Below are 25,957 nucleotides of genomic sequence, written 5' to 3'. Positions count from 1 at the left end.
TAAAATTTGTACAGATGGGATCACTTTTTGAAGATGCCTGTAATAGCACTAAATAAAATTATTTAACTTGTTTATTGGTGGGGTTCACAAAAAAAAAAAAAAGTAAACATCACTTAAGAGGCCAATGTTAGCACCTTAAGTCTACAAGACTGGTACAATTTCATCAGAGACATCTACATAGTGTTATTGATTGACAACCCTGTTGAGATGTGTAGTCCTGCTAAAACTATGGAAATCGACAAAAGTAAATTCATGTATCATAAATATAACCTCAGAAGATATAAAGAAGGGCAGTGCGTTCCGCGGTAGGTATAAAGACATTTTTTATAATACTAAAAACAAATTCAAAACATTGAAACAATAACATTTTATTATCTTAATGAAAAAAATAATCAAGTATTATTTTTTCTTTGAGTTGCCTGTTCTGATTCACCAGGGGCTTTTTCTACTATTTGCAGATGTGATTCCCAAATAATATCAAAATAAACTGTATTTACTTTTCTTTTCTTTCTCTTTTTTTATTGATATAAAAATGTCTCACTTGCTGAATCAAACTATAAAAAAAATAATAATCAATCAAATTGATGTAAAAGAAAATAAGTAAAAGTTTTGTATACATTTTTTTTTTTTTTTTAATATTTTTTAAAGTCTGGTTCAGTAAGTGCAACATTTTTATATCGATGCAAATTTTTTATCTGAAACCATTTGGTGCACACTTCCAGTCACCTGTCCTTCTGATTTATTGATTAATTTGTTTTTATAGTGTTTTAATTTTTGAAGTTATTGAAGTTTTTTTTTTTACCTTGCTGATACCATTGGAACGCAATGATTGCAAGAGTTTGGATGGAGTAAGCTCATGGCAAGGGAAGAGTTTATCAGGCATATGTACACAGTGTGATCATGTATGGAAGTGGAAACATGATGAATGGGGGTTAAGGACATGCATTACATGGAGGAAAATGATATGAGAATGATACAGTGGTAGAGTCTGATGTGAGTCTTAAAGGTAAGCTTAGTTGATGAGTGTAAAGAAAGACTAGGACAGTATAGGGGGATGTGTGCAAAATAGGAGACTTTGATGGTATGGTCACATTGAAAGAATGGATGAGAGTTCCTAGGTTAGTAGATGTAGAACAGTTGAAATAGCAGGGTTAGCACTCAAGGGAAGACCAAGGGATAAAATGAGAGGAAGTTGTAAAGATGAACTTGAGAGCCATAGGGATAAAGACCTGGCCAGAGATAGGTTAGTTTGGAAGTCAATTTTTAAGCCATCAAATGCTAGCATGTTGTTCTAAAACTATGTGATCTCCGCTCAACAACATCGTTGACTTCAACGTTGTTTCCATGTTTTTGTCTTCTCTTCTCATTCTGCCCGTGTCATCGTCTCTCATGCATTAAATCACAAGTATAAAAAAAATAGAATGCAAACGGCAACACATTCTACAAATATCAGTTACACTCTGCACACTTTGGGTGTGTGTGTGACACCATCAACCTTGCGAACACCAAGGTACAAATCTACATCTACTGTCAAGGTTGAGTTCATCAGTTGAGCTTGTCTCAGTCTCCTACAGCTCTCCTAATTTGGTTCAAACCACAATCTGGCTTCCACTGTGTCCACTTGCTACTGTCGCCATTATCAACCATTGCAAACCCAAGACTGTTCCCGACTGTCACAAAACCCACCTCCACACCTGAAACCTCCTGTCAAATAATTCTAAATATATCTCCAGTCCTTTTGTTCCCAGTCATTGCCACATCCTGATGCCCAATCCTTTGTCTTTGTCAGCTTCCTTTTGTGTGTCTTTGTGAACAACTTATCTATTGCTCTGTCGATAAACTCATGTCCTCTTTTTTGTCATACTTTTTTCTTTCTCCCTCACTACCCAACAATTGGAGGGGGATGCACCAATAGTATCACACATGTAAAATGGATGTTGAACCAAATATGATGGTGATATAATCATCGATTATTTCTATTAACAGGATTTTTTTTAAAAACTATATAAATTTTAATTACTTTGATTATTTGCAGATGGCCCTGATGCAAAAGAACTTCTTGGTAGTTTGGATTATGCATTTTTGTTTAGTTATGCAATCAGCATGTTTATCAGGTAAGTCTTTTATTAGATATCCAAAATCAAAATTGGCACTGTTTGCAGAGCATTAGAATATGCTGACTGCCCTCTGCATAGGATGAAAGTCCCTCGATGGGGCCACTTATTAGCTATGGGTGGTGACTCATGATGCCTTGGAGCAGGATCATAGTGGTTGAGATCTTAGGGGTCAGGGTTAAGTACTTCCACTACCCAATATAACACTTTGGCCCTTACCTGAGCTAGATGGGTGATTAGAGAGTGCCCGATCTGATCAATCGGCTGGTCTACTACCAAGTGAACTCCCAATGAAATCAAATATAAAAGATAAAAAAAAAAAAAGCTAAAGGCTAAATTGAAAATGTTTCCTTCTCATTAAAAAGGAAACCATGCAAACTATCTGACAACTCTACCAAAGAGTAGATGTTAGAATGTACTGGCTTAGAGCCAGTCGTCATATAAAGAATATAAGATCAAACATGGCTGCAACTCCAAAGATTTATTCACTAAAAGATTTGAGTGATGTAATAAATACTGAGACAGATACCTGCTCTGTCTAGCCCTATCTGTCAAGGTGAATGGGTTTCCCTCTTGACACGTCCCAATAACAGGCTCTGAGGTGGGTGGGGAGCACTGACAGTGAAAGAAATAAACCAATTAACTAAATGATGTCACAAATAAAAAACCCAAATGTGAATTATCTAATTCAGATTATGAAAATGAAGGCAGCATGGAATTCCCTAAATTGTACACATTGGAATTTCTGAGGGGATAAAACTTATCAAAATTATCACACTTTATTGAAAACATCCTAACTAATAAAAATAAAAACAGTTAAAAAAAAAAGAAACTAAAGATGAAAAATTTCTGGTAGAAGTCGAGATCAAAAATCAAAGTGTTATATTCCTAAATACTTAGGAAATAAAGACAAACGTGAGTTACACCGAGTGGTATGTGTAATGGGGTTTATTTATAATACAGAAACGTAAGGCTGCTCGCCTAAGGTAAATAGAAGTACATAGTAACAAGTATGGGGAAGAAAGTCTGATAATCAACACGTAAGACTATCCGTCTTACTGCGACTGCTTGTCTGCCGCTGTCTGCCAAACAGTCCAATATATATATACAGTTTGTAACCGGTGTATAGCCAGTTATGTTCCTTCACAACACCTCCCCCTGAAGCTGAAATCTTCCTGATTTTAGCTTAAATACCTCTTCCTTTTAGGGTCAGGGCTTAATCTCCTGGTAACTTTTCTCTTTCTTGCGCTTTTCCTTCTGGTCAGCGTTACCCGGGGTAAAGGTTTCTGTCCAGCCCGTATGGTCGGTTCAGGCGAAATATTCATTGTTTGCGGTACACACGCTGGTTTTGGTATATCAAAAATATCGCACAATGTTTCCATTGGTGTCTCTTCCACATTTGGAGACAGTCTGGGACGTATTTGATTTCTGTGTCTTTTGCAGACAAAACTTAATCCTTGGATGGTATAGACCATGCTCCCAATCCTTTTTTTGATAATACCTTCAACCCACTGATTTCGTCCATTTTGAAAATTTTTGAAATATACATTTTCACCTGGGGAGAAGCACTTGGTATTAAGGTTTTCTTTTTTGAAAACTTTCTTTTTCTCTGGTAGCAGCCTATCGAAGACAGATCTTATCTTTCTTGCAAACATTAGCTCAGCCGGGGAAGAATTGACATTATTATTAGGATTTGGTGTCACCCTGTAAATTGCTAAAAATGTTTGAATACATTGTTCGTCTGTGTCCGTAGTAAGATTTTTCTTAAGTGCCCTTTTAAACGTATCTACAAATTTTTCGGCCAACCCATTCGATCGTGGATGGTACACAGGTGTTGTCATATGTAGAATATTTAGTGAGTCACAGAATTCTTTGAATTCATGAGCAGTAAATGCTGTTCCATTATCGCTCACTAAGGTTTTTGGCACTCCAAAACGGCTAAAAATTTCATTAAGCGCACTCACAGTGTTTTTTGCTGTTGGATGTCTAAACTTAAATATTTCTGGCCATTTTGAAAAAGAATCTACAATAATCAAGTAAAAATAACCATTTATAGGTCCCGCATAATCAATATGCAGACGTGACCAGGGTAGGTCCGTCTTTGGCCATGGCGTCGTTTTTACTGGAGGATCTCGAGCTGCTAATTGACATCCTCTGCATGTCTTGACACATTTTTCAACTTCCTTGTCCATACCAGGCCAGTACACATATCCTCTCATAAGGGATTTCATTCTCGAAATGCCCGGATGACCTGTATGAAATTCCTTCAGAATTTTCCTCTGTAACGTTAGTGGAATTACGATCCTCTCACCATACATGAGCACATCTTCACAGATGGAAAAAGGCGTTGTTTGATCTACCTTTTTATTTTTTTTTATCCATCCCAATTGATTTTTCATTTTCTTAATGAAAATGTCATTTACTGCCTCTTTTTTTATTTTTTCGAAAGTTACCGGAAGTTCACGTATCATATTACACATTGAACTTGTACATTCACTTTCGTCTTTAAGCGCAGCAATTACTGTTTCTTCGAAACTTTCGCTTCTTTTAGGGATCAACCGTGATAATGCATCTGCGTGTCCTAACTTTTTTGAGGATACATGTTCCATCTTAAACTGATAGTTTAAGAGGGTTACAGCCCATCGCTGTAATCGATTCGCAGTATGTGTGGGAATGCCTTTCTTTGATCCAAATATGGTAAGTAGGGGTTTATGGTCGGTTTGCAAAATAAAAGATCGTCCATGGAGAAATCGATTGTACTTTGTAATTCCAAATATTATCGACAGCGCCTCTTTTTCAATTTGGCTGTAATTTTTCTCCGCTGCAACCAACGTTCTTGAAGCATGGGCGATAGCTTTTGTCCTACCATCCTCATACTTGTGAAGTAATACAGCGCCAACACCGTAATCACTGGCATCCGTTGCTAGTATTAGTTCCTTTTCTGGATTGAAATGTGCCAATGCTAAGTCTGACAGTAGACATCTTTTGATATTTTGGAAAGCAGATTCACATTCCTTATTCCAGTTCCATTTAACACCCTTTTTCAGTAACTCGTTAAGAGGAGCTCTTAAATTATGTATGTTAGGGATGTAAATTGCATAGTATTGAACTAATCCCAAAAACGATTTTGATTTTGTCACTGAATCTGGAGCAGGCATCTTTTCAATTGCTTCAGTCCTTTGTGGATCCGGTCTTCGACCCTCTTTGTCGATTATTTGACCTAGATATTTAATTTTTTTCATAAAAAAATCGCATTTTTCTGGGCTCAATTTAAAACCGAATTCCTGTATTCTTTTGAATACTTCTTTTACATGCTTCTTATGATCTTGCAAATTTTCACTTTTAATTAGGATATCGTCAAGGTAGGCCATTGAAAATTCCAACCCTGCCAGCATCGTGTCCATAATTTGCTGGAAAATAGCAGGAGCAACCTTTAATCCAAAAGGAAGCCTCTTTAGCTTAAAAATGCCCTTATGAGTATTTATGCCTAAGTATTTGGAGCATTCATCGCTGATCTTAATTTGCAAGTAAGCATCTGAGAGGTCTATCTTAGAAAAAATTTTTCCTCCGTTAAGCTTAGAGAACAGATCTTCTGCGGACGGAAGGGGATAATTATGGTCCAATAGACAGTCATTTAAACCCGTTGAAAAATCTCCACAGACCCTTATTCTGTTATTTTTTTTCTTTACATACACGGTTGGACTTGCCCAATCTGTGTGGTTAACTTTTTCAATGACTTCCAGTTGTTGAAGTCTATCCAACTCTTTTTCGATTGCGTCCATCGCTGAAAAAGGCACATTCCTTTTAGGTTTGAATACTGGAGTGGCATTTTTCTTTAATTCAAATTTTGCCTCTGTCTTAATACAGAGTCCTAGTCCTTCGGCAAAAACATTGGGAAATTCAGTTTTCAAATCCTTCAGGAAGTCTTCCCTTTGGTTTGATTTTTCTGCAGTTAAAACGTTACAAAACGAATTTATGGGTTTCTCCCATAAATTAAACAGGACAATCCAATCTACCCCAAACAGGCATGTATTCTTTCCTGGTACGACGTACACTTTGGATTTATGAGTCTGGTTAGCGAATGTCACTTTGCATTTTAATTCTCCCTTGAACTCTAATCTTTTGCCGCACACACTTCTCGCCGTCTTTCTGGTTTTCGTTAATTCAGGTCGACCTATCCTTTTCCATATATCTTCATTTATAATACTAATATCTGCACCGCTATCCAGAAGCAATGTAACCAGATGTCCATTTATCCGAACATCAACATATTTCCGTCTTTCGCAGCTTTTTTCTTTATTCATGCGAAGCGTATTTACATTATCGGTCCCTTGTCTTTTCTTCTGGGCACAGTATGTTCCCTTGTGACCTCTGAGACCACATTCATAACATATTTTGTTCCTAAACCAGCAGGTCTTATTGTTGTGTCTTAAACTACCACAACATTTACACTTTAGCTTTGGGTCTTTGTATCCTTTAAGGATCCTGTGTTCTTGGAACCTGGACTTTCTTGTGGTCCCTTGCCTTTTTACTTGCTGCACCTTAAAAATATTTTTCTCTTCAATGCGAGTGTTGTCTTTCTTTATGTTAATCAGACGTTGACACTCTTCAGTGACTTTTTGCAATGTTATGTTAGGATCCGCCTCCATAATTGTTAGGATCCGTGAACGTATATCTTTGTCCCTTGGTGCTGTGAGACCTTGTACAAAGATTAAACATTTAAATTGGTCTGCGGAAATTTCATTCAATTTAAATGATTCGCATAAACAGTTCACAGTGCAAGCATATTCTAGATAGTCTTCAGCTTCTGCCTTCTGAATGTTCAAACATTTGTATCTAGAGTGAAATAGGCTATCCCTTTTATCAAATATTTTCGACAAGGTACTAATTGTTTCCTCGAACGAAACCTCCTCCGGTTTTTTTGGTAGAATTAGATTTGCATACTTGGTGTTTTCATCAGTACCCAGTTTTTGTAGTAGCAGGGTAACTTTTTCCTCATTGGTCCAGTCTAAACATCTTTTCGTAAAAATTGTTTCGTATCTTCTGTAGTATGCAGGGAAAGTAACACCAGTATCCGGGGAGTAACGAAATTCCGTTAGTGAATTTGAAATACCCTCGGCAGAAAAATTAGTCTTCTTCCCGGTCGACGTTAGAATTAGCTTTTCTAAATTCTTTTGCTGTGTCGACATTTGTCGTTGTAGTATGTTTGTTTGTTCTTGTTGTGCCTCTAAAGTTTTTTGTGTTCTTTCTTGTTGTTGTTGCAGCTGTTGCTGTAGCTGTTGTTGTTGAATTTGTTGTTGTTGTTGTTGTTGTTGTTGCGCTAAAAATTGTTGAGTCATTTTTGTCTGTTCCTGGATGCTAAGGGCTAGAGCCTTAGTTAACTCTGCTAATTGTTCCATGTTAGCTTCTAGTACAAAAATGTCTTTTCGAATTCTACACAATAATTCCAAAGAAAAATCGTAAATTTACGTATATCGTAAATTAGTAGCAATATGCAGACACAACACGTTTCAACAAAGTTCATCCATAGTAATTCAACAGGCTTTGTAAAATAATTCTTTTTTTTTTTTTTTTTTTTTCAACAACGTAAGTTCATACACAAAATATTTCTTACTTCCCACGACAAATAGTTCCAATTATTTATATAAAGGCAATAACAAACAATTAATTTTCCAAAAAAAAAAAATATATGGCTGCCGTTCCCACGTGGCATAAAATGGTACAATAGTCGTTGTATTTATATTTTTTCTTTCGAAACTCGTAATTCTTTTAGTGTAGTTTCGAATTCAACTTGCGACCATTTTTTTTTTTTTTTTTTTTTACTTGTCAAAATAAATATAAATTCCACTTTACCTTGAACATGTTTCTATAATTTCTTGTGAGTTCTTTACGAAGAAAAATCCGTACTTTTCGCTACTTTAGGTAGGAAAATTTTTTAAATTCATTGACGCACGTGGTCAAAAATCCTTGTGTAGTTTGTTTTTTTCGTAAAACAAAAAATCCTTGCATTGTACACAGTCCTTGGTACGGTAATTTATCTCTGTTAAGAGAAAGAACATCCTTTCGTCGCCATTGTTATATTCCTAAATACTTAGGAAATAAAGACAAACGTGAGTTACACCGAGTGGTATGTGTAATGGGGTTTATTTATAATACAGAAACGTAAGGCTGCTCGCCTAAGGTAAATAGAAGTACATAGTAACAAGTATGGGGAAGAAAGTCTGATAATCAACACGTAAGACTATCCGTCTTACTGCGACTGCTTGTCTGCCGCTGTCTGCCAAACAGTCCAATATATATATACAGTTTGTAACCGGTGTATAGCCAGTTATATTCCTTCACAACACAAAGTGAAAAAATAAGAAAAATGAAAACTTTTCATGACATTAATATCAAAGTCACATAAAATGTTAAACCAATCAAAAGGAGTAGTTAGAAGCAGAGAATTATCCCTTGCTAATACTGAAGAAATCTTGTATACATAAAAAGTCGGAGAGTTATCGATCACAAAAGAAAATAAGGAAAAACAATGAAAAGATCCCCACAAATGCAAACATTCTTACTTTCAATACTTCTCAAATTCCTCCTTAAATCAAAATAGGATATACGATTGAAATGTTCTCCTAAGATGCTTCCAATGTCAAACATTTGGACATCACAAAGACAACTGCAGAGGTTACTCTACATGTGCTAAATGTGTCTGAAAAGAACAAAACCAGAATGAAAAAGAATGCCATGAAATGTCAAGGAACTCAAAGACATGTGAATTATGGAAAAAAGAGAAGGAAAGCGTAGGAGTTAAATATAAAAGAAATATTCCATACCCCAAAGCCAAAAAAATAGTTGAATCATAGATTTTAGGCAAACTTTATGCAAAAGCAGCAGAAAAATCAAACACAAATAACCTCCATCAAATAGATAAGTACGATGAACTTATTGACAAACTGATAGATGAATGACCAAACTTTCAAGAAAACTTAAAGATTACATCACCAAAAAATAAAGAAACCAAAAAAAAAAATCTAAAAAATACTAATCTCTTCCCAAATTCAAATCTTCTCCCTTAAAAACCAATGTTTCAAAGAACAAAGCTCTACAAAATCAAACATGAAATCAACAAAACCTTCAAACACACCAAAAGAAGCAGAACAATCCAAACATAAACGTGAAATAGCCACTAAAAATAAATTGTTTGAAGAAATGAAAATAGCACAAATACACAGTAACAACAAAACCAAAAATAAGTCATCAGTCACTATTAAAGCAAGGAAATAAACAAAATAAAAAACAAAACTGATAGGTCTTGATCAAACTCAGAAAAGTGGAACCTCAAACAACAAAGCTAAAACAAAAACCCACAAGAAGATAAACTAAAAACAGAAGACATATTTTTTGTATTTAATAGAATGATTGTGTTAAAGTATATCGCTTAAAATAAGTTTTAAAAAATGTCAATTAAAAAGGTAAACATCAAAAACATGTTTGTCTGTGACCTGAAACATTGCAGATATTAAATGTGTTCATTTAAAGTGAATGCAGTTACCGGAAACATAATTTTAGACAGAATTGCAGAATAAAAATCTGAAAATCTTGGAATGTATCTGTGTGATAACAGTCTAAATGAACGACTCTGTACTTATGTCTAAATGAACAACTCCCTACTTATGGGCGGCATGTTAGTAGATATTTTATAGTGAGGGAATATGGTTGCCACTCTTATTTAGAAGACATTTTTGGGAGAGACAGAAATCTCGGAATAAATGTAATCATTTTTGTAATAAATAAAAGTGTAGAAATGGTGATGTTTTGTAAAAGATGTGCAAAGAGAATGTTCAGTTATTTTTTCTATGATTGCTGAATTCTGATCATTTTATTATATGGTAGATGACTGAAGTTAAATCATTGAGGGAATTATTTATTTTTATTTTTTTTTTATAAACTTTCCGATTGTAAAACTTTTTCATTATCATGCTTTAGGGTGGGGACCCAGCTGAGTGCATTTCCTCCAACTCTGGAAAGTTCTAATATGAAAAGCTCAGTTACTTGTAGAACTACACGAGACCTAAAAAAGTTGCCAGAATCTCTCTCTCTCTCTCTCTCTCTCTCTCTCTATATATATATATATATATATATATATATATATATATATATATATATTGATGTATTTTAATTAAAAAGATTAATTTTTAGTTTTCTGTCATTTATGTACTACTTTTTTATGCATTAATTACATCCAAACAAATCATACCAACTTAAAAAAAAATTTAACAAGAAAAAAGTGCACGATTAAAAAAAATTTTTATAAAGGAAAATGTACATTTAAAACATACTTAATTTTAACTAGTGTTGTTATAGATTGTCTTTTGGAATATTTTTACAACTTAGCAATATTTTTCAAACTGCAACGGTTGGGCACACTAGTCCATGTTACATCATATGGTCCTGCTCTACACATTCGATGATGATTCGTTTGGTTTTCTTGCCTCATCTGGCCATAAGTTTTTGATCACCTCATTCCTCTCTCTGACAGCTGAGTGTCTGCCACTAAAGCAGTAATGTTCCTGAGCCAAAAGGAATAGCTTCAGGGTGCTTGTGTAGATTGGTGATCTTTTAAACCAACACATTATTACCTACTTACATGTCATGTCGAAATTAGTATAAACTCCAAAAATTATTTTAAAAAAGATGATCCAGTAAAAAATTACAATTAAAAATAGAATTTATCAGATTATCAAGTTTCATCATGTTTTAATGTGGAAAAGTTGTGCAACCAGTTCTGTATGATAAACGAGAGATAATCCTTGACTTAAATTTTCTAAACACATTTTTAAAGAATGTAATTGTGGACGACTTTTTTTTTTTTTTTTTTTTTAAATACGTTTAGCACATCTACTGAATTATTTTTTTGTGATTTTTTTTTTTTTTTTAATACATAATGTTTTCACCTGAAATGCGTAGGTTTAAAATATCACCAATGTACCGAAACACCGGCTTCAAATATTCATGTTAGTTGGAGTGTTAGATTATAACCGTGACCAGGATCTGTTCCTTATCTTATTTGTTTGTAGATTTCTTTTATTTACTTATTTAACTTTTTTATCAGTCATAACTTATCAGGCTTATGATTGTCTAGTTAAATGTCTGTGTGGATATGGGTGTCAACATATAATAATATACGTGTGACGAATACATGATGTAATGACATACCTGACTCTGCTCTGCTACCTTGACTGTGGAGGATTATTCATCGATCATCTTGGGAGCTGATTCAACTGAAGACAAATGCATGCCAATGAACACAAGATAATGATTGTTTTTTGTTTTTTTTAATTACATTTTCACTCCAAACAAGGCACATTGCCACTTTGTTATAGGGGGCTACTATCAGGGACATAGGCATCAGGGGTACTGTGTAGGGAATTGGGCAGCAAGATGTTGGTTCACGTTACACTTGAACTTCTGCATGTCAGTACAGTTGGGGAAGCAGGGACCCGGAAGGGAATTCCAAAGTCTAGCTGTCCTGGGGAAGAAACTACTGGAGTAGAAGGCTCTTTTACATCTAGGGATCTCTGTATAGGGGTGGGATTTAACTGCTTGTCGGGTTTGTCGGGGGTATTTATGTCGAGGGGGCACAAGTGCTTGCAGTTCATCAGAGCATTCACCGTTAAAGTACTTGTAGAACAGGCAGAGGGATGCAACATTTCGTCGATGGGACAGAGACTGAAGTTTAGATGACAGTTCAGGACCTATCAGATTGGCGACTCTCTTTTGAACCTTGTCTAGGAGCGAGAGACTAGTGGCAAATACACCAGCCCAAATATAACAACAATACTCCATACATGGGCGAATGGTGGCCTTATAGAGGTATTGGATACTTTCGGGCATTAGTATCTTTCTAGCACAGTAGAGAGAACCTACCTTCTTTACAGCGGTCCTGGCGATACTCTCAATGTAATTGTTCCAACTCCTGTTTCCTGTGAGTGTTAGGCAGAGGAGTTTAAAAGATATACTTTCAGATAAAGAGTCATTGGCCATTGTGGTAGAGAAGGTTTCTTGTAATTATTGAAGGAAACGAGTTTAGTCTTGGCAGCATTGAATGTGGCAATCCATTTATGTCCCCATTCCACTACAGATCGGATGTCATCCTATAGTGTTTCTGCCATTTCTTTAGATATGTGTTCATTTGTTTTCCTGTCGTGTATATTATTATAGATTAGATATTATTAGATTGTTTTTTTTATATATTTTATTCCACTCCACAGGTACTATCTTAACAGAAGTGACATGCTTCTACAGATTCTGAGGTTAATATATTAGGAATATCTCCCCACCAAAACCTTGAAAGAGTTGAAGTTTTTAAATGCATTTCAATATAATTAAACCGAGATTGAGATAAATTTTAAGGTTTAAATTTAGGAAATAAATCAATTTTAAAGGTACTTATAAAAAAATTTTTTAATTGAAATTAGATTTTAAATTTAATAAAATCACCATATCCGATAAAAAAGGGGGGAGGGCGGTCACAAAACGAGAGTTAAACGTGAACTCATAATGTATATATATGTTTTCACTTCTGGTTATAAAATAGATGAGTATTGGCTGAAGAGAGCTTGATATGGGTATCTAAAACGGTCCCTAATTATCGGGTTTGAAACCGACGGTACCAATGACTTATCTCATCTAAAACTTTCTGTAAACAAAATAGAAATAATATGCTCTTATTTTCGGATTTTCCTTATAATTGAGCACTGCTGGATTTCTTTCTCCAAAAAAATAAAACTAATTATATAAATAGATATAGATAAACTAATACTGGGTAATTACTTTTATACCCGGCGTTGCCCGGCGACTACATAACAGGAGGATGGGAGGGCAGTCTTTATCCCTCTGGTCAACAGCTGTAGTCAAGTTCATTCCTAAAATGTTATGGGCTAGAAACAGCTGAGAAAACTTGAGTTTAACTGTTGGTTTGTGTTAATGACGAAGATGCCATTCATTATTGACAACTTTGTATCTCGTACCTGCATTTATTTTTCTAATAATGAATGTTTGTTCATTCATTCTTTTAGTGGCCATATTGCTGAACGGATGAACTTACGATATTTTCTCGGCGGCGGAATGGTGCTGAGTGGAATTTTCACAGCTTTATTTGGATTTGGCAAAATATTTAACATCCATAATCTCGCGTTTTATATCCTGGTTCAGGTTTGTATTTTTCTGTTGTCTGCACAGCATAATATAATTCAAGCGTGAAGTGTATAAAGACACAATGTTACTTAGGATTGGCACACTTTAATCCAAAGTTAACCTGATGCTTCATACAAGCGTAGATATCCGACTGGTCAAGTTAATTATGTAACATAAAGATGTAAAGAACAGGGTAATCTTCCTTCGAGGAAAAATTATTTTAAAACTAGAGTTATTTCCCTTGAGTCTGAAATTCCCCTGATAATACAATTTAAATTCTCAAAATCTTGTTAAAAAAACAAAAAACGTGGTTGAGAATTAAGTCTCGGCGATTTTATTACAAAACTATTGTTTTTTTTAAGTAGATAACTGCATTTTTAATTTAAACATTCTGTATGAATTGCAATTAATTTTATTACAAAACTGATTTGTAAAAAAAAAAAAAAATAGTCCTAATTTATTTAAATAATGTGTTTAAAAAGTAGAAGTAAAAAAAAAAGTGACAAGCTTCTATAGATATAAACTTTTTATTTATATATATATATATATATATATATATATAATTTATGTATGTGTATAGGTTTATATATTTGTATACACAGGATTTAGTCCTGAACTAATTATAGGAGGATTATTGCTTAAATAAACACAAGGCCAAACGACATTGCTTTTAACAAAACAATAAAAAAGGGTTTTAGAAAAGGCGCGATTGTAGCTCAGACTGGAGAGAAAGAAAGAAAGTTTAAAATGTCTGTTTTTAGGCGGCGTCTGCCATCAGACTGCAGTTGTCAACAAGTAGTAGTGGGAGGAGTGAGTGAGAGATGTCAGTACAGGTCGCATGCTGACGCCTTTCTGTCAATTGCAGCTGAGATCCCAAAGGGCTAAAAATAGTTCTTAAGGGGGCAGCTCAAATCAATGCGCCCTGCCAACCGATTGGTCAGTGCGGCCGAATCACTTTGGCACAGGGCATTGATCTGCTTATAGTAAATAGTTTGTTAACTTGCTACATAATTAACCAATTATTACGAGTTTTTGGATACAGCTGCTAGATGTTATGGTTTGTAATAACAATACACATGAAAAAAATTGAAATTGGTTACAATATCTCAAAATTAGCAGACATATAAAAAAGCTTGATGATCTAAGAAAGAATCCTATAGATTTTTTAAAATCTAACTAAATATAAGAAAGTTATAACTAGGGCTATGACAGCAGCTTATTCTTTTCCTTGTTTTGATTCTCAGGTATATATTCATTGATATCTTGGATGTTTTTTTATGTAGAGTGATGTGGTTTTCAGTTAATTGTGTCTAGCTGTGTCGGATATATACTTGAAAGTCAAAACAATGAAAAGAATATGCTGTTTTCATAGCCCTAGTTATAACTATTTTGTGCCTCGCATATTTGAATATTTTTCCTTTATGGCCATATGTGTTTTTGTTCTGTAAAGTTTTGCAAACTATAGCTTATTATTCAAGCATGAGTGAAATACTGTCTCCCTTCTCTTAAAGTTTTGGCCCCCTTTATGTTCAGTAACTCTCGCCACATCATGTGGCTTATCTCCTCCTCCTCCTGTATAAAAACATGCCATAATTTTTGCGTTGTCTTCTCTTGGTTCCCCTTTGCCAGTAGCAGAGGGAGCACACCTTTTGTTTCTTTTCGGTGAGATTGTTTGTAGCATTACTACTACATTTATGTAAAATTTCTTACACTAGTTTTTCAGTAAAAATATTAAAACACAAGATAAAGCAATGAAATTTGTCATCTAAGTATATTTTTGTATAAGGAATCAGAATATGTCATTGAACATCTCCAGAAAGTAATGGTTTCCAAGTCTTCTACAGTAGATGCACATAAGTATATTGTAATACCTAAAAAAAATATCATGTATCTATTAAAAGAAGTTTGAAAGCTCAAAGTTGAATTGTAATACATTTTTATGTACAAGAAACTGAAATCTAATATTAGGAGTGTTTAAAAATAAATATATTACAAGTTGTTTTTGTATTATACTTTCTGCTAAATTCCCACCGCCTCCTGAAAATATGAGATGCTACCTTTTTAGGTCATAACACGTGAACCTAAATAACTTGGCAGAATGAAAAAAAAAAAAACAATAAAAAACAATTATTTTAGAATTTTATGTAAAATAATCATCGATTTCGGGGCTATTCTAGCATTAGGGCAGTTACTCATTTTTTCTATGAGATAAATCCTGTGCGTTTTTTGTTTTTTTTCTGAGAGAGATGAGAGCTGCATGTTTTCTTTGGTTTTTGTTTTTGTTTTTTTGTTTTTTTTTTCTTATTTCCTTTTTTTTTGTAAAATGTTTATCTGTCATATTAAGGACTTTTGGGGAAGTTGGACTTCGTGTTAGGGTTGAGGGTAATTATATGTGAACACTCTGAAAACAGTAAACAAAAAAAGATTATGAAATTTTAAATTTAAGAAAGCCAAAAACGGTATGTGTTTTGTTTCTTTAAAAGAAATATTTATTTACCTTTAAAGATATGAAGCAAGCTTTTGACTCTGCCCCAAGTCTTTTTCAATCGATATTTTTTCTCTTTACGATAGAAAAATCTTTCTGTGTAGTAGTTTGTTGTGATGTTAAAATGGACAGTTTTAAAATCTCTTTAAGTGCAAAAGAAAAATGATTGCGCTTTCTAATAACATTGTCACATAAGCCACATTCTTGCAGTTGAAGAGACTTACAAACTGTCCAACAAACTACTACAGAGAGAGATATTCAAACTGCATTTTCTGTAGAGGTGTAAGCTCTTCCACCTAACTGACCAACTGTTACAATTCATAGTTTGTGATAACCGTCTGCAATATTTCCTTTTCAATTATAACACCAGATTTCTTTTTCAGGTAATCAGTGGCATCTTCCAAGCCACTGGCTGGCCAAGTGTTGTCACCTGTATGGGAAATTGGCACGGTAAAGGAAAGTAAGTAAAATTAACAATCAATTCTTTCTTGTTTTCAGTTAATATTTGCAGAAATAAGAATCCGTAAAATTGGCAAGAAATAATAGAACTGTTTTAAAGTTGTAAAAATGATGCACAAAATTATTTTGTCTTTTATTTGTTGTAATTACGAAATAGAAATTTGTGTTCTTATGCAGAATTCTTCCTATATTAAAAAGAAAAAGTATCAAGAAAAATCTGTATGATGTACATATTCGTGAAAAAACGAAAATATCATATTCCAGAAATCACATGAATTGATCAAGTAGTTTTATTTTTAAACAAGAAAATCAAATCCTATAAGTGTTAAAGGAGTGACTGTCCTGCCCGCCACTTTGAAAATAATCTAAAAAAAAACAAAAAAAACAAGGGAGACAGCTAAACAATACGTATTAGATTTATGTTGTAATGCCTACGAATTCCCATTAATTGCTTAAAAATGATTTTCATTATAAAAATAAAATTACTTGATGAATTTATGCGACCTTTAGAATATGATATTTTTTCTGTCACAGATATATACATTATACTGTGTTTTTTAATATGGGGGAAAATCAATGTCAAAGCGATAAAAATACTCAACTTGTTATTTTTATTATTACTTTTAGACCGACGCTCATATATCACTTTATTCTAATAAATTTTTTTTACTTGTATATTACAGCCGTGGTCTTATCATGGGTTTCTGGAACTCTCATACTTCTGTTGGAAATATTCTTGGATCTGTGATTGCTGGAGAATTTGTGGATTCCAACTGGGGTTTCTCATTCATTGTCCCTGGTGTCATCATTTTAGTTTTCGGAATTTTGGTTTTCTTCTTCCTCGTTCCAGGTAAGACATTAACTTTCTTTTTTAACATTACTAACATAACTAATTTGTACCTAGCCATTTTTATATTTTTTTTCTTTTAACAGTTTTTTTTTAATTTTGCTTTGTTTTCTTGTTGGGCAAAAAACACTTAATGTGGGAATAATCCTGTTAAGACAAATATTTATTGAAAAATTAATTTTTGAAATGACCTGTAATTAGTTTTACTTAGTCATCAACTTAATCTTTAAAAAATATTTTCAATAGTATAAAATAATATTTAGTGCTACTTCATTTTGGTAGGGGGTATGAAATGGCTTGTTTTGTTTAATCCTGTTAAGACTCAGCTTGTGTCTTTCAATCGTCGGCGTGTCCCTTTTCTTCCTGAGATTCTCATAAATGACTGCTCTTGAAGAAAAATTATATCTGAAACTCCTTGGTCTTTCTTTCTCATCATATCTCTCATGGAGTACATTTATTAGATCCATTGCTCTTTCTGCTTCTCGTAAAATCAGTTATCTGTATCGTCTTAAACACTTTTTTACACCAACACTATTCTCTATCTCTACAAATGTGCTATCAGATCATGTATGGAATATTGTTGTCATATTTGGGCTGGTGAATCTCTATTTTTTGTGTCGGTTGAATCTGCAGTACGCATGCTGCCTTTGAGCAATGGCAGCTGCACAAGTAAAGGAAAACCATTGGGGAGAATGGTGCTTACTATAGAATTAACATGTGCTTCAATTGCAGTTTTGAACCATTCAGTGGTCTCATTTGTGCACTGTTCAGCTAGAAGAGAAAAGCTATTTCCTCATGGGGCATCTCTGATGAGATCCCTGATGGCTTCCCAGTCAGCTTTTTGTAATACCTTGGTGTTTTGAGCACTATCTACATCCCACCCCAGGATCCAATAAATGAAACAGAGCTGAATGAAATAATAAATTAGTTACCCAAACCCTTCTTATTGTTAAGTGACTTTAATAGTCACAACAATTTATGGGGCTTTGAATTAAAGGACAAAATATATATATATATATATACCAATGATTTTACGGAGATGTGAAATATACTATGAAAGACCGAAGTTTGTCAGAATTTTAAAGTTTTTGGATAAGAATTAGACAAAATTATTAGAAAATTCATTTCAAAGTTTCATTGTGCGTGTGTGTTTACTTTCTGGGTTGTTACTCTAGAGATAGCAGTAAGCTTTTAGGAATTTCAGCTGGATGTTTCTTGGATGGGTATTATTGACGCTGACAGTCAAAATATGTCACAGATGCCATCCAGAAAAACTGATTTAAGTTTACCAACTCATTGTTTTTTATAGGTTTGGTTAATTTAACATGGGATTGTTACTTTTTTCATTTGAAATGATTTTTATTGGTTGAAAAATTTGGAGTGGAAACATTCCTGTGAAAACTCTGACTTGTTTTTGGAAGCGAAGAGGAAAGCATATTGAAAAGAAGTGGATAAAGAGGGCAGCTATTCAAGTCATTCGCTTTTTAATATTAGTCCAAATTGCATTTCAATCTTGCTAAAAATGAAATAGTGAAAAAAAAAAACCCAGTCTATACCAGGATACCAATAGTATTTTCATTCATTTAGGTTGGATGACATTAGTGCTTTTATTTAAAAAATCTTTTTTTTTTTTAATAGATTGTTATCCCCAAATTTTTAATCAATAAACAAATATTTCTTTAAATTTTCAAATAATAATTTGACATTTTTATTTTTATTTTGCAATAATATTGCATCATTTGATATAATTTCAGATCCAGAGGATGTTGATTGCACGCCTCCTGATCAAGAAATTGTAAGTCTTTAAATTTTAATCGAATCTAGTTAATTACAGAAAATAGGTTTAAATTTCATTTTTATCTACAAGTCATTGTCGTCAACTTATAACTACAGTTGATTGCAATATTTCTATTGTTGGCGTGCATTGGTCAAAAATATGCCAAGTTAAAAATAAAATAGTCAGTGAAAGATGGCATATTATCAGTATTTAATAGTCCAGTGTCTAATTGTATCTACTATCTCTTTATTTAATATATATGTTTGTAATTAAACAAATGAAGCACTTTAAAAAGTACCGGTCCATGCTTGTAATTAAATTGGAGATATGATTTATAAGCGCTGATCCCATGCTTGATGCTAGATGATTGTAGGTTCGATTCCTGGCTTGGGATTGGTTCTAGTCTAACGGCACTCAAGAGCAGTAATGCAGTGAAATAGTGTGTCTGTGAATGGCTATATATATATATATATATATATATATATATATATATATATATATATATATATATACACTTTTATAGTTTTCTTGTAAATATTTCAAGAGTAAGGCTGGTGCTACCAGATCAGGCTGTCTAGTGGCTTCCTGAGACGAAATGCACCTACATTAAACTTCTGTTTTTGTTTTCTATTCTCTTTTGTAAAAATAATTATGTTCTGCAAAAACAAAAACAGCCCCCTTCCTCTCCCCCCCCCCCTTTTTTTCCCCCATCCTCTACTTTTCAACCCCGTCAGTGGGGCATTAGAATACACCGACTGTCCCCCTGCAGAGAGTAAAAGCCTCTCAAAGGGGCCACCTGTTGACTGTGGGTGGCGACCCGTAATGACTTCGAAAAGGATCCTGGTGGCTGAGCAACTGATATCTAGGGAAATTAAAGATATCAGGTGCAACACTCCACTTTGGCCTCATACAAGGCTAGACAGGCGGTCGAAGGGGCCTGATCCGATCAATCAGCTAGTTATGTCAAGCCCTAACACATCTTCTACTTTTCTATCAATTTCCTCTAAACCATAACAAATACAGTTCTACTCTGTACCACTATAAACTATATACAGATTTTCCCCTCTTTTCCATGTGTTAGAAGGCGGTGGTTAGGATCAAATGTGCCAAATGATTAAAATCATGACATGGCTGTATAGTGCCGGAAGTTACCACAAATGACTTGGATTGTGTAACTAAAGGATTATGGGTGCTCATGGCTCCCATTTGGTATATGTATACTGTTTATGTAGCCCTGGCATGACAAGGTGAATGGGTTTCCCCCTTAACATGCCCCAATATTGGACCGAGGTGGGTGGGGAGCATAAGTAATGAATTTAAAATATATATATATATATATGGCCAATTATAAAAACTCCAAGCGCCAGCACATCGATTCGGATAATTCAGATAATGAACTACATCAAATATCCTCAAAATTTATTGCATTGGAATCCACCGAAGAAACCAAAATAATTCACTTATCACCGTTTATTATACATAAAATTATATCAGCATATATTATCCCCAAAAATGTAAAAACTTTAAAAAATAAAACCCTACTGAAACTTATTCATACAAGAATCTGAATACATCCAAAGGTGTAGTAAAATCGAAAGACCTATCAATGTGCACTATTGAAGAGATATAACAAAAGAACTTAAAAACCAAGGAGTAATAAACGTTAGAAGAATTGCAATAAAAAAAGAGAATCAGACTATACATACGAACACTTACATTATGCAGTTCAATAGACCCACTATCCCAAAAGAAATTAAAATTGGGTTCAACGTTGAAAAAGTTGAACCCTTTATACCAAACCCACTTTAGTGCTTTAAATGCCAGAAGTTTGGGCAACATGAAGATGCACATAGTGGACGAGCAGTGTGCGGCAGATGTGGCCAGAGAGATCCAGACCACACTGTCAGTGACTGCAATCTTGATTACAAATGTGCAAATTGTGAAGAAAACACTCCTGCTTATACTAGAGCATGCAGAATCTGGAAGAAAGAAAAGGAAGTAGTGTCAATAAAACATACCAAAAACATCTCCTTCCTCAAAGCCAGGAAAATAGTAGATGGATACATGAAGGAAAAGACATACTCTCAAGTAACCTCAAGTTGTATATCATCCAACATCACTAACCAAGACTCCAAATACGAAATACTAATAAACAAATTGTTACAATTTGGACCAAACGACTGGCCCAAATTTATAAATGAAATCAAACCAAACATATCATCAAAAATTAATTATCCCATTAAATCATCAACTAATATTAGCAATAAAACAAATTCTCAACCAAAATCAGAACATCCAAGAAAACAAAGTCGATCAAAAGAAAGACCGCAAAAATCACTAGATGCTGAAAAAGACGAAACTAAGGAAAAACAAAATTAGTTAAAAGAAAGACCACACAAGTCACCAATACGTCTTCCCCGTGGTGAAAAAAACACGCTTGAAAAACAAACAAAAGATACATCTACCAAAAAAACAAAATAATATAAAGAAATTACCACAAACAAAAGCCACTACTACTACTACAAATAGATTTACGGAATTAGAAGACATGGAAACTGAGGTTACTCCTCAAACCAAAAAAAATCCTCATAAATTACAAGAAAATCCAATGGAATTACTGTGGATTGAGGGCAAATTACAATGAAATTTTATTGTTGCAAACCAAATTTAATCTTTTGGTTATTTGTCTCCAAGAAACCTTCCTTAAGAATGAGGAAAATTTGAATATAAAACACTATCAACAACATAACTACATTCATAATACAGGACTTAGAGCCTCTGGTGGTGTATCAGTATTCATTAAAAATAACATACCCCAGAACCAAATTGAATTAAAAACAAATTTGCAAGCGGTTGCCATAAGAGCAACTTTACACAAACTGATAAGCATTTGTTCTTTATACATACTTCCACATGAACAAATCGATGAAAATGAATTGGAGAACTTAATAGCGCAAATACCCAAACCCTTTATTTTCCTAGGGGACTTAAATAGTCACAACACCTTATGGGGATGCAAGGAAACAGAAAGGGAAAGAAAATTGAAAATCTAATAAATAAAAATAATCTATGCTTGTTCAACCAAAAAGAAGCCACTCACGTCAATCCAACAAATGGAACACTTAGTTCACTTGATTTAACCATATGTGACCTTTCCACTTATCTGGGTTTTTCTTGGAGCGTATTCGACGATGCCTGTGGTAGTGATCACTACCCAATCATTCTCAAAAGCCATGAAAAAATATTTCAACATCCACCAAGATGGAAACTTAACAAAGCCAACTGGGAAAAATTCAAGAATCTCTGCTCAGAACAATTGACAGAAAACAACATAGATACAATCGAAACATTTACACAAACATTAATATTAATAGAAGAGTGTATTCCCAAAAACACTACTCCAAGAAAAAAGAATAGACCATGGTTTAAGAAAGAATGTAAAGAATCAATAAATCTGCAAAAAGCAGCATTAAGAAAATTTAATAAAGAACCAACAACACGCAACTTAATTGGATACAAATTGCATAGAGCAAAATCACGCAGAATAATAAAGAAAGCAAAAAAAAGAATTCTGGCAAGAATATGTCAGCAAGATCAACGTTTCCACTAAACCAAAGACAGTTTGGGAAATGGTTAAAAAAATTTCTGGAAAACATAACCCGATACCAATTAAACATCTTTTTATTGAAAATACTAAAATAGCAGAAATTAAGGCTATAGCGAACAAATTAGCCAAAACATTTTCAGAGAACTCTTCTTCAAAAAACTATAACAAAGAATTCCAAACCATCAAGGAAAATATTGAAAAGTACAAGCTAAACTTCAATTCCAAAAATTTTGAAGAATATAATAAACCTTTTTCAATAAGAGAATTGGAAAATTCCATAAACAAATCACACAACGCAGCCGTAGGACCAGATGAGGTCCACTATAGATTTTTGAAAATACTTCCAAAAAGCTTCATTGGAACTTTTACTGAAAATCTACAATGACATCTGGATAAAAAAGAAGTTCCCAGAATCTTGGAAACATACAACAATTATTCCAATACCAAAACCAGGGAAAGATTCTTCAGATCCTGGAAATTATCAACCAATTTCACTAACAAATTGTATGTGCAAAACATTAGAGCGAATGGTAAATCATTACCTAATTTGGTATTTAGAAACAAACAAACTAATAACCAATGCACAGTGTGGTTATCGTAAAAATCGTGGATGTCGTGACTATTTGGTCAACTTAGAATGCTATGTCAGAGAAGCCTTCATAAGAGGGGAACACGCCACAACTGTCTTTTTCGAAAATCTAGAAAAAGCTTACGATATTACCTGGAAATTCGGAATTGTGAAAGATCTATTCGACTTTGGACTTAAATGTAGACTTCCCAAATTAATTCAAAATTTTTTAACGAACAGAACCTTCAGGTCTACTCTAAACAATATAAATAAACAGGAAGAAGGTGTACCACAGGGTAGTATATTATCAACAACCCTACTTAATATAAAAATCAATAACATAGTAAAAGAATTTACTCCTGACATAAATAGAACATTGTACATGGATGATTGCTCTATAAGCTATCGTTCTAAGCACATCCATACTATTGAAAGAAAATTGCAACACACCATAAACAAAATGAATAAATGGGCAAAAGAAAATGGTTTTAAATTTTCAAAAAATAAAACCAAATGCATTCATTTTTGCAATCAACACAAATTACACAATGATCCCAAATTATAACTCGATGGAGAAGATATCCCCTTTGTTGATGAATACAAGTTTTTAGGAATGGTTTTTGATAAAAAACTAAATTTTATTCCCCACATAAACTATGTTAAAAAAGATGTAATAAAACACTGCAACTTCTGCGTGTTGTGGCCCATACATACTGAGGAGCTGACAGACCTTGTTAAACCTGTACAGATCCCTAATTCAATCTAAAATTGACTATGGCAGCTGTATATACCAAGCAGCAAGAAAATCTTACGTTAAAATTTTAAATCCCATTTAACATACAGGACTGAGACTTGCACTGGGAGATTTCAGAACATTCCCAGTAGAAAGTTTGTATGCCGAAGCAAATGAGCCTCCACCTAACCTCAGATATAGCAAGTTAGCATTGTTATATTATACGAAATTGAAGGCAGATCCCGACAATCCTGGGCACGACTGCACTTTTTATTCCAAATATAAACATTTATTAGAAAAAAAAAAAAACCATTAAAACATTTGGCCTACGAATGGAACCTATTATTGAAGAAGCAGAGATCCCGATAACAAAAATTCACAAAGCATTTACTCCTAAAATACCTCCTTGGAACATTATAGTACCGATAATATAATAGACTTAAGCCTCTGTAATTACAAAAAAAAAAAAACTCATCCTATAAACTTCAAAGAAAAATATAGAGAAATCATAGAAAAATATCCTGGATACATCTGTATTTATACAGATGTATCCAAAGAAAACAACACAACAACCAGTGCAGCCATAATCAACAAAAATACCAAAATGCCTCCCAAAAAGCTGCTCAATTTTCACTGCAGAAATTTACCACCATAAATCTAGGTCTAGACCTAATCAAAGAAAATAAAACCACAAACTTCATCACCATCTCCGATTCTCAATTTGTCATCCAGCAGTTAAAAATTAAAAAGTAAATAACCCCCTAATTGCAAACCTACTCACAAACTTCCAGCAACTAAAAAACGAAATCATACTCTGTTGGGTTCCCGTCCACATTGGCATACATGGCAATGAACTAGCCGACACAGCAGCAAAGGCAGCCCATAACCAATCTATCGACCTCACTTTCAAAATCCCATATACAGACATCAAAAGAAACATCAATATATATATCCAAGATAAGTGGCAGTCCTATTGGAATTAACAAAACATGAACATCAAAAAACAAACAGAAAACAAAATGTCATTTAACAAGACTTAGAATAGGTCACACACACCTAACACATTCTTACCTCCTAAAAGGAGAAACTCAACCCCAATGTATTCCCTGTCAAGCACCACTTACTGTAAAACATCTACTAACTGAATGCATAGATCTTTCACAAATCAGGAAAAAATACTACAAAGAAATAGATCTTCAAAAAATCTTCGAAAAGAACACCGGAAAAATCTTATCTTACATCAAAGAAATAGGACCCTTCCAAAAAATATAACCCCAAAAAGCCTTATATTCTGCAAAAACAAAAACAATCTGCCTTTTCCCACTTTTCCATCCTCCTATTTTCGCCTTCTCTTTCTATCTCCTCCGCTTACTGACTGGTTTTCAAACTTAAAGTGTATAAATCAATAATACTGTAACCCTTTTCCCCCTCCCATTGCAAAACCCAATCATATTCTGCAAGGCAGAGAACAAAAATGACAAAATCCACTATAAAACAACCAAACCAAAAGCTACAAACTAACGATTGAAAATACAAGAAGCTTGAAGAATAAAAATCTCATAAAATAACTGGATACAACATCGAATACTATTCCCAAAATAACTGGATTTGGCATTAAATAACCCACAAAGGGTTGATATGCCATTAAACAAACAAAAAAAAAAAACAAGAGTAAGGTTTTTCCAGTTATAGCAGGATAGATAATTATATAAATAGTACCAAATATACTAAACTTGTCTGATGCTCAGTGATATTCACAGCATATATATATATATATATATATTTTAAGTTCAATTCACAATTTTTGAAAACTCGTTCTTTTATTTTTAATTTATAAAAGTATACGTTACAAATCTGTTTCGTTAGCAATCTTCAACAAAAAGTAAAAAAATGTTATCACTGTATTTTTGAATATAGCAAACTCTTTAGACAATTTTATAGAGAAAAAAAAACATTCAAACACAATTTTTACATGTCACAAACAGTCAAAACATACCTCCAATGTCGGGGGTATAATTCTGATTGTTGGTCAGGTTTCATTTTTTATTAATATAATGAAGACACAAGCAGAAAAACCTGATATAATATATGTAGTGTTTATATATTTTCAGTATTTACTTCAACAGTGCTCAATACTTTAGTAGAGCTTAGTAGTAGTATGAAATTATAACTATGACGAC

The 25,957-nt window shown here is 33.7% G+C and overlaps 1 protein-coding gene across 2 annotated transcripts in view; it reads left to right on the top strand.

Moving 5' to 3' along the window:
- LOC145248818 (glucose-6-phosphate exchanger SLC37A2-like) overlaps nucleotides 1-25,957 on the top strand; it is a 164,116-nt gene that overhangs the window by 58,886 nt on the left and 79,273 nt on the right. For both annotated transcript variants that reach the window (XM_080110509.1, XM_080110508.1), the window contains exons 4-8: nucleotides 2,036-2,114; nucleotides 13,184-13,319; nucleotides 16,170-16,246; nucleotides 16,929-17,095; nucleotides 18,847-18,887. In XM_080110509.1, the coding sequence (XP_079966635.1) occupies nucleotides 2,036-2,114; nucleotides 13,184-13,319; nucleotides 16,170-16,246; nucleotides 16,929-17,095; nucleotides 18,847-18,887 (500 nt within the window). The remainder of the gene's footprint in view (nucleotides 1-2,035; nucleotides 2,115-13,183; nucleotides 13,320-16,169; nucleotides 16,247-16,928; nucleotides 17,096-18,846; nucleotides 18,888-25,957) is intronic.

This window comes from Euprymna scolopes, chromosome 27, assembly GCF_053919585.1.
Source record: "Euprymna scolopes isolate OS-2025 chromosome 27, ASM5391958v1, whole genome shotgun sequence".
Classification (NCBI taxonomy): domain Eukaryota; kingdom Metazoa; phylum Mollusca; class Cephalopoda; order Sepiida; family Sepiolidae; genus Euprymna; species Euprymna scolopes.
The sequence above is the reverse complement of the archived record's forward strand: the minus strand, read 5'-3'. Positions and strand labels throughout refer to the sequence as shown.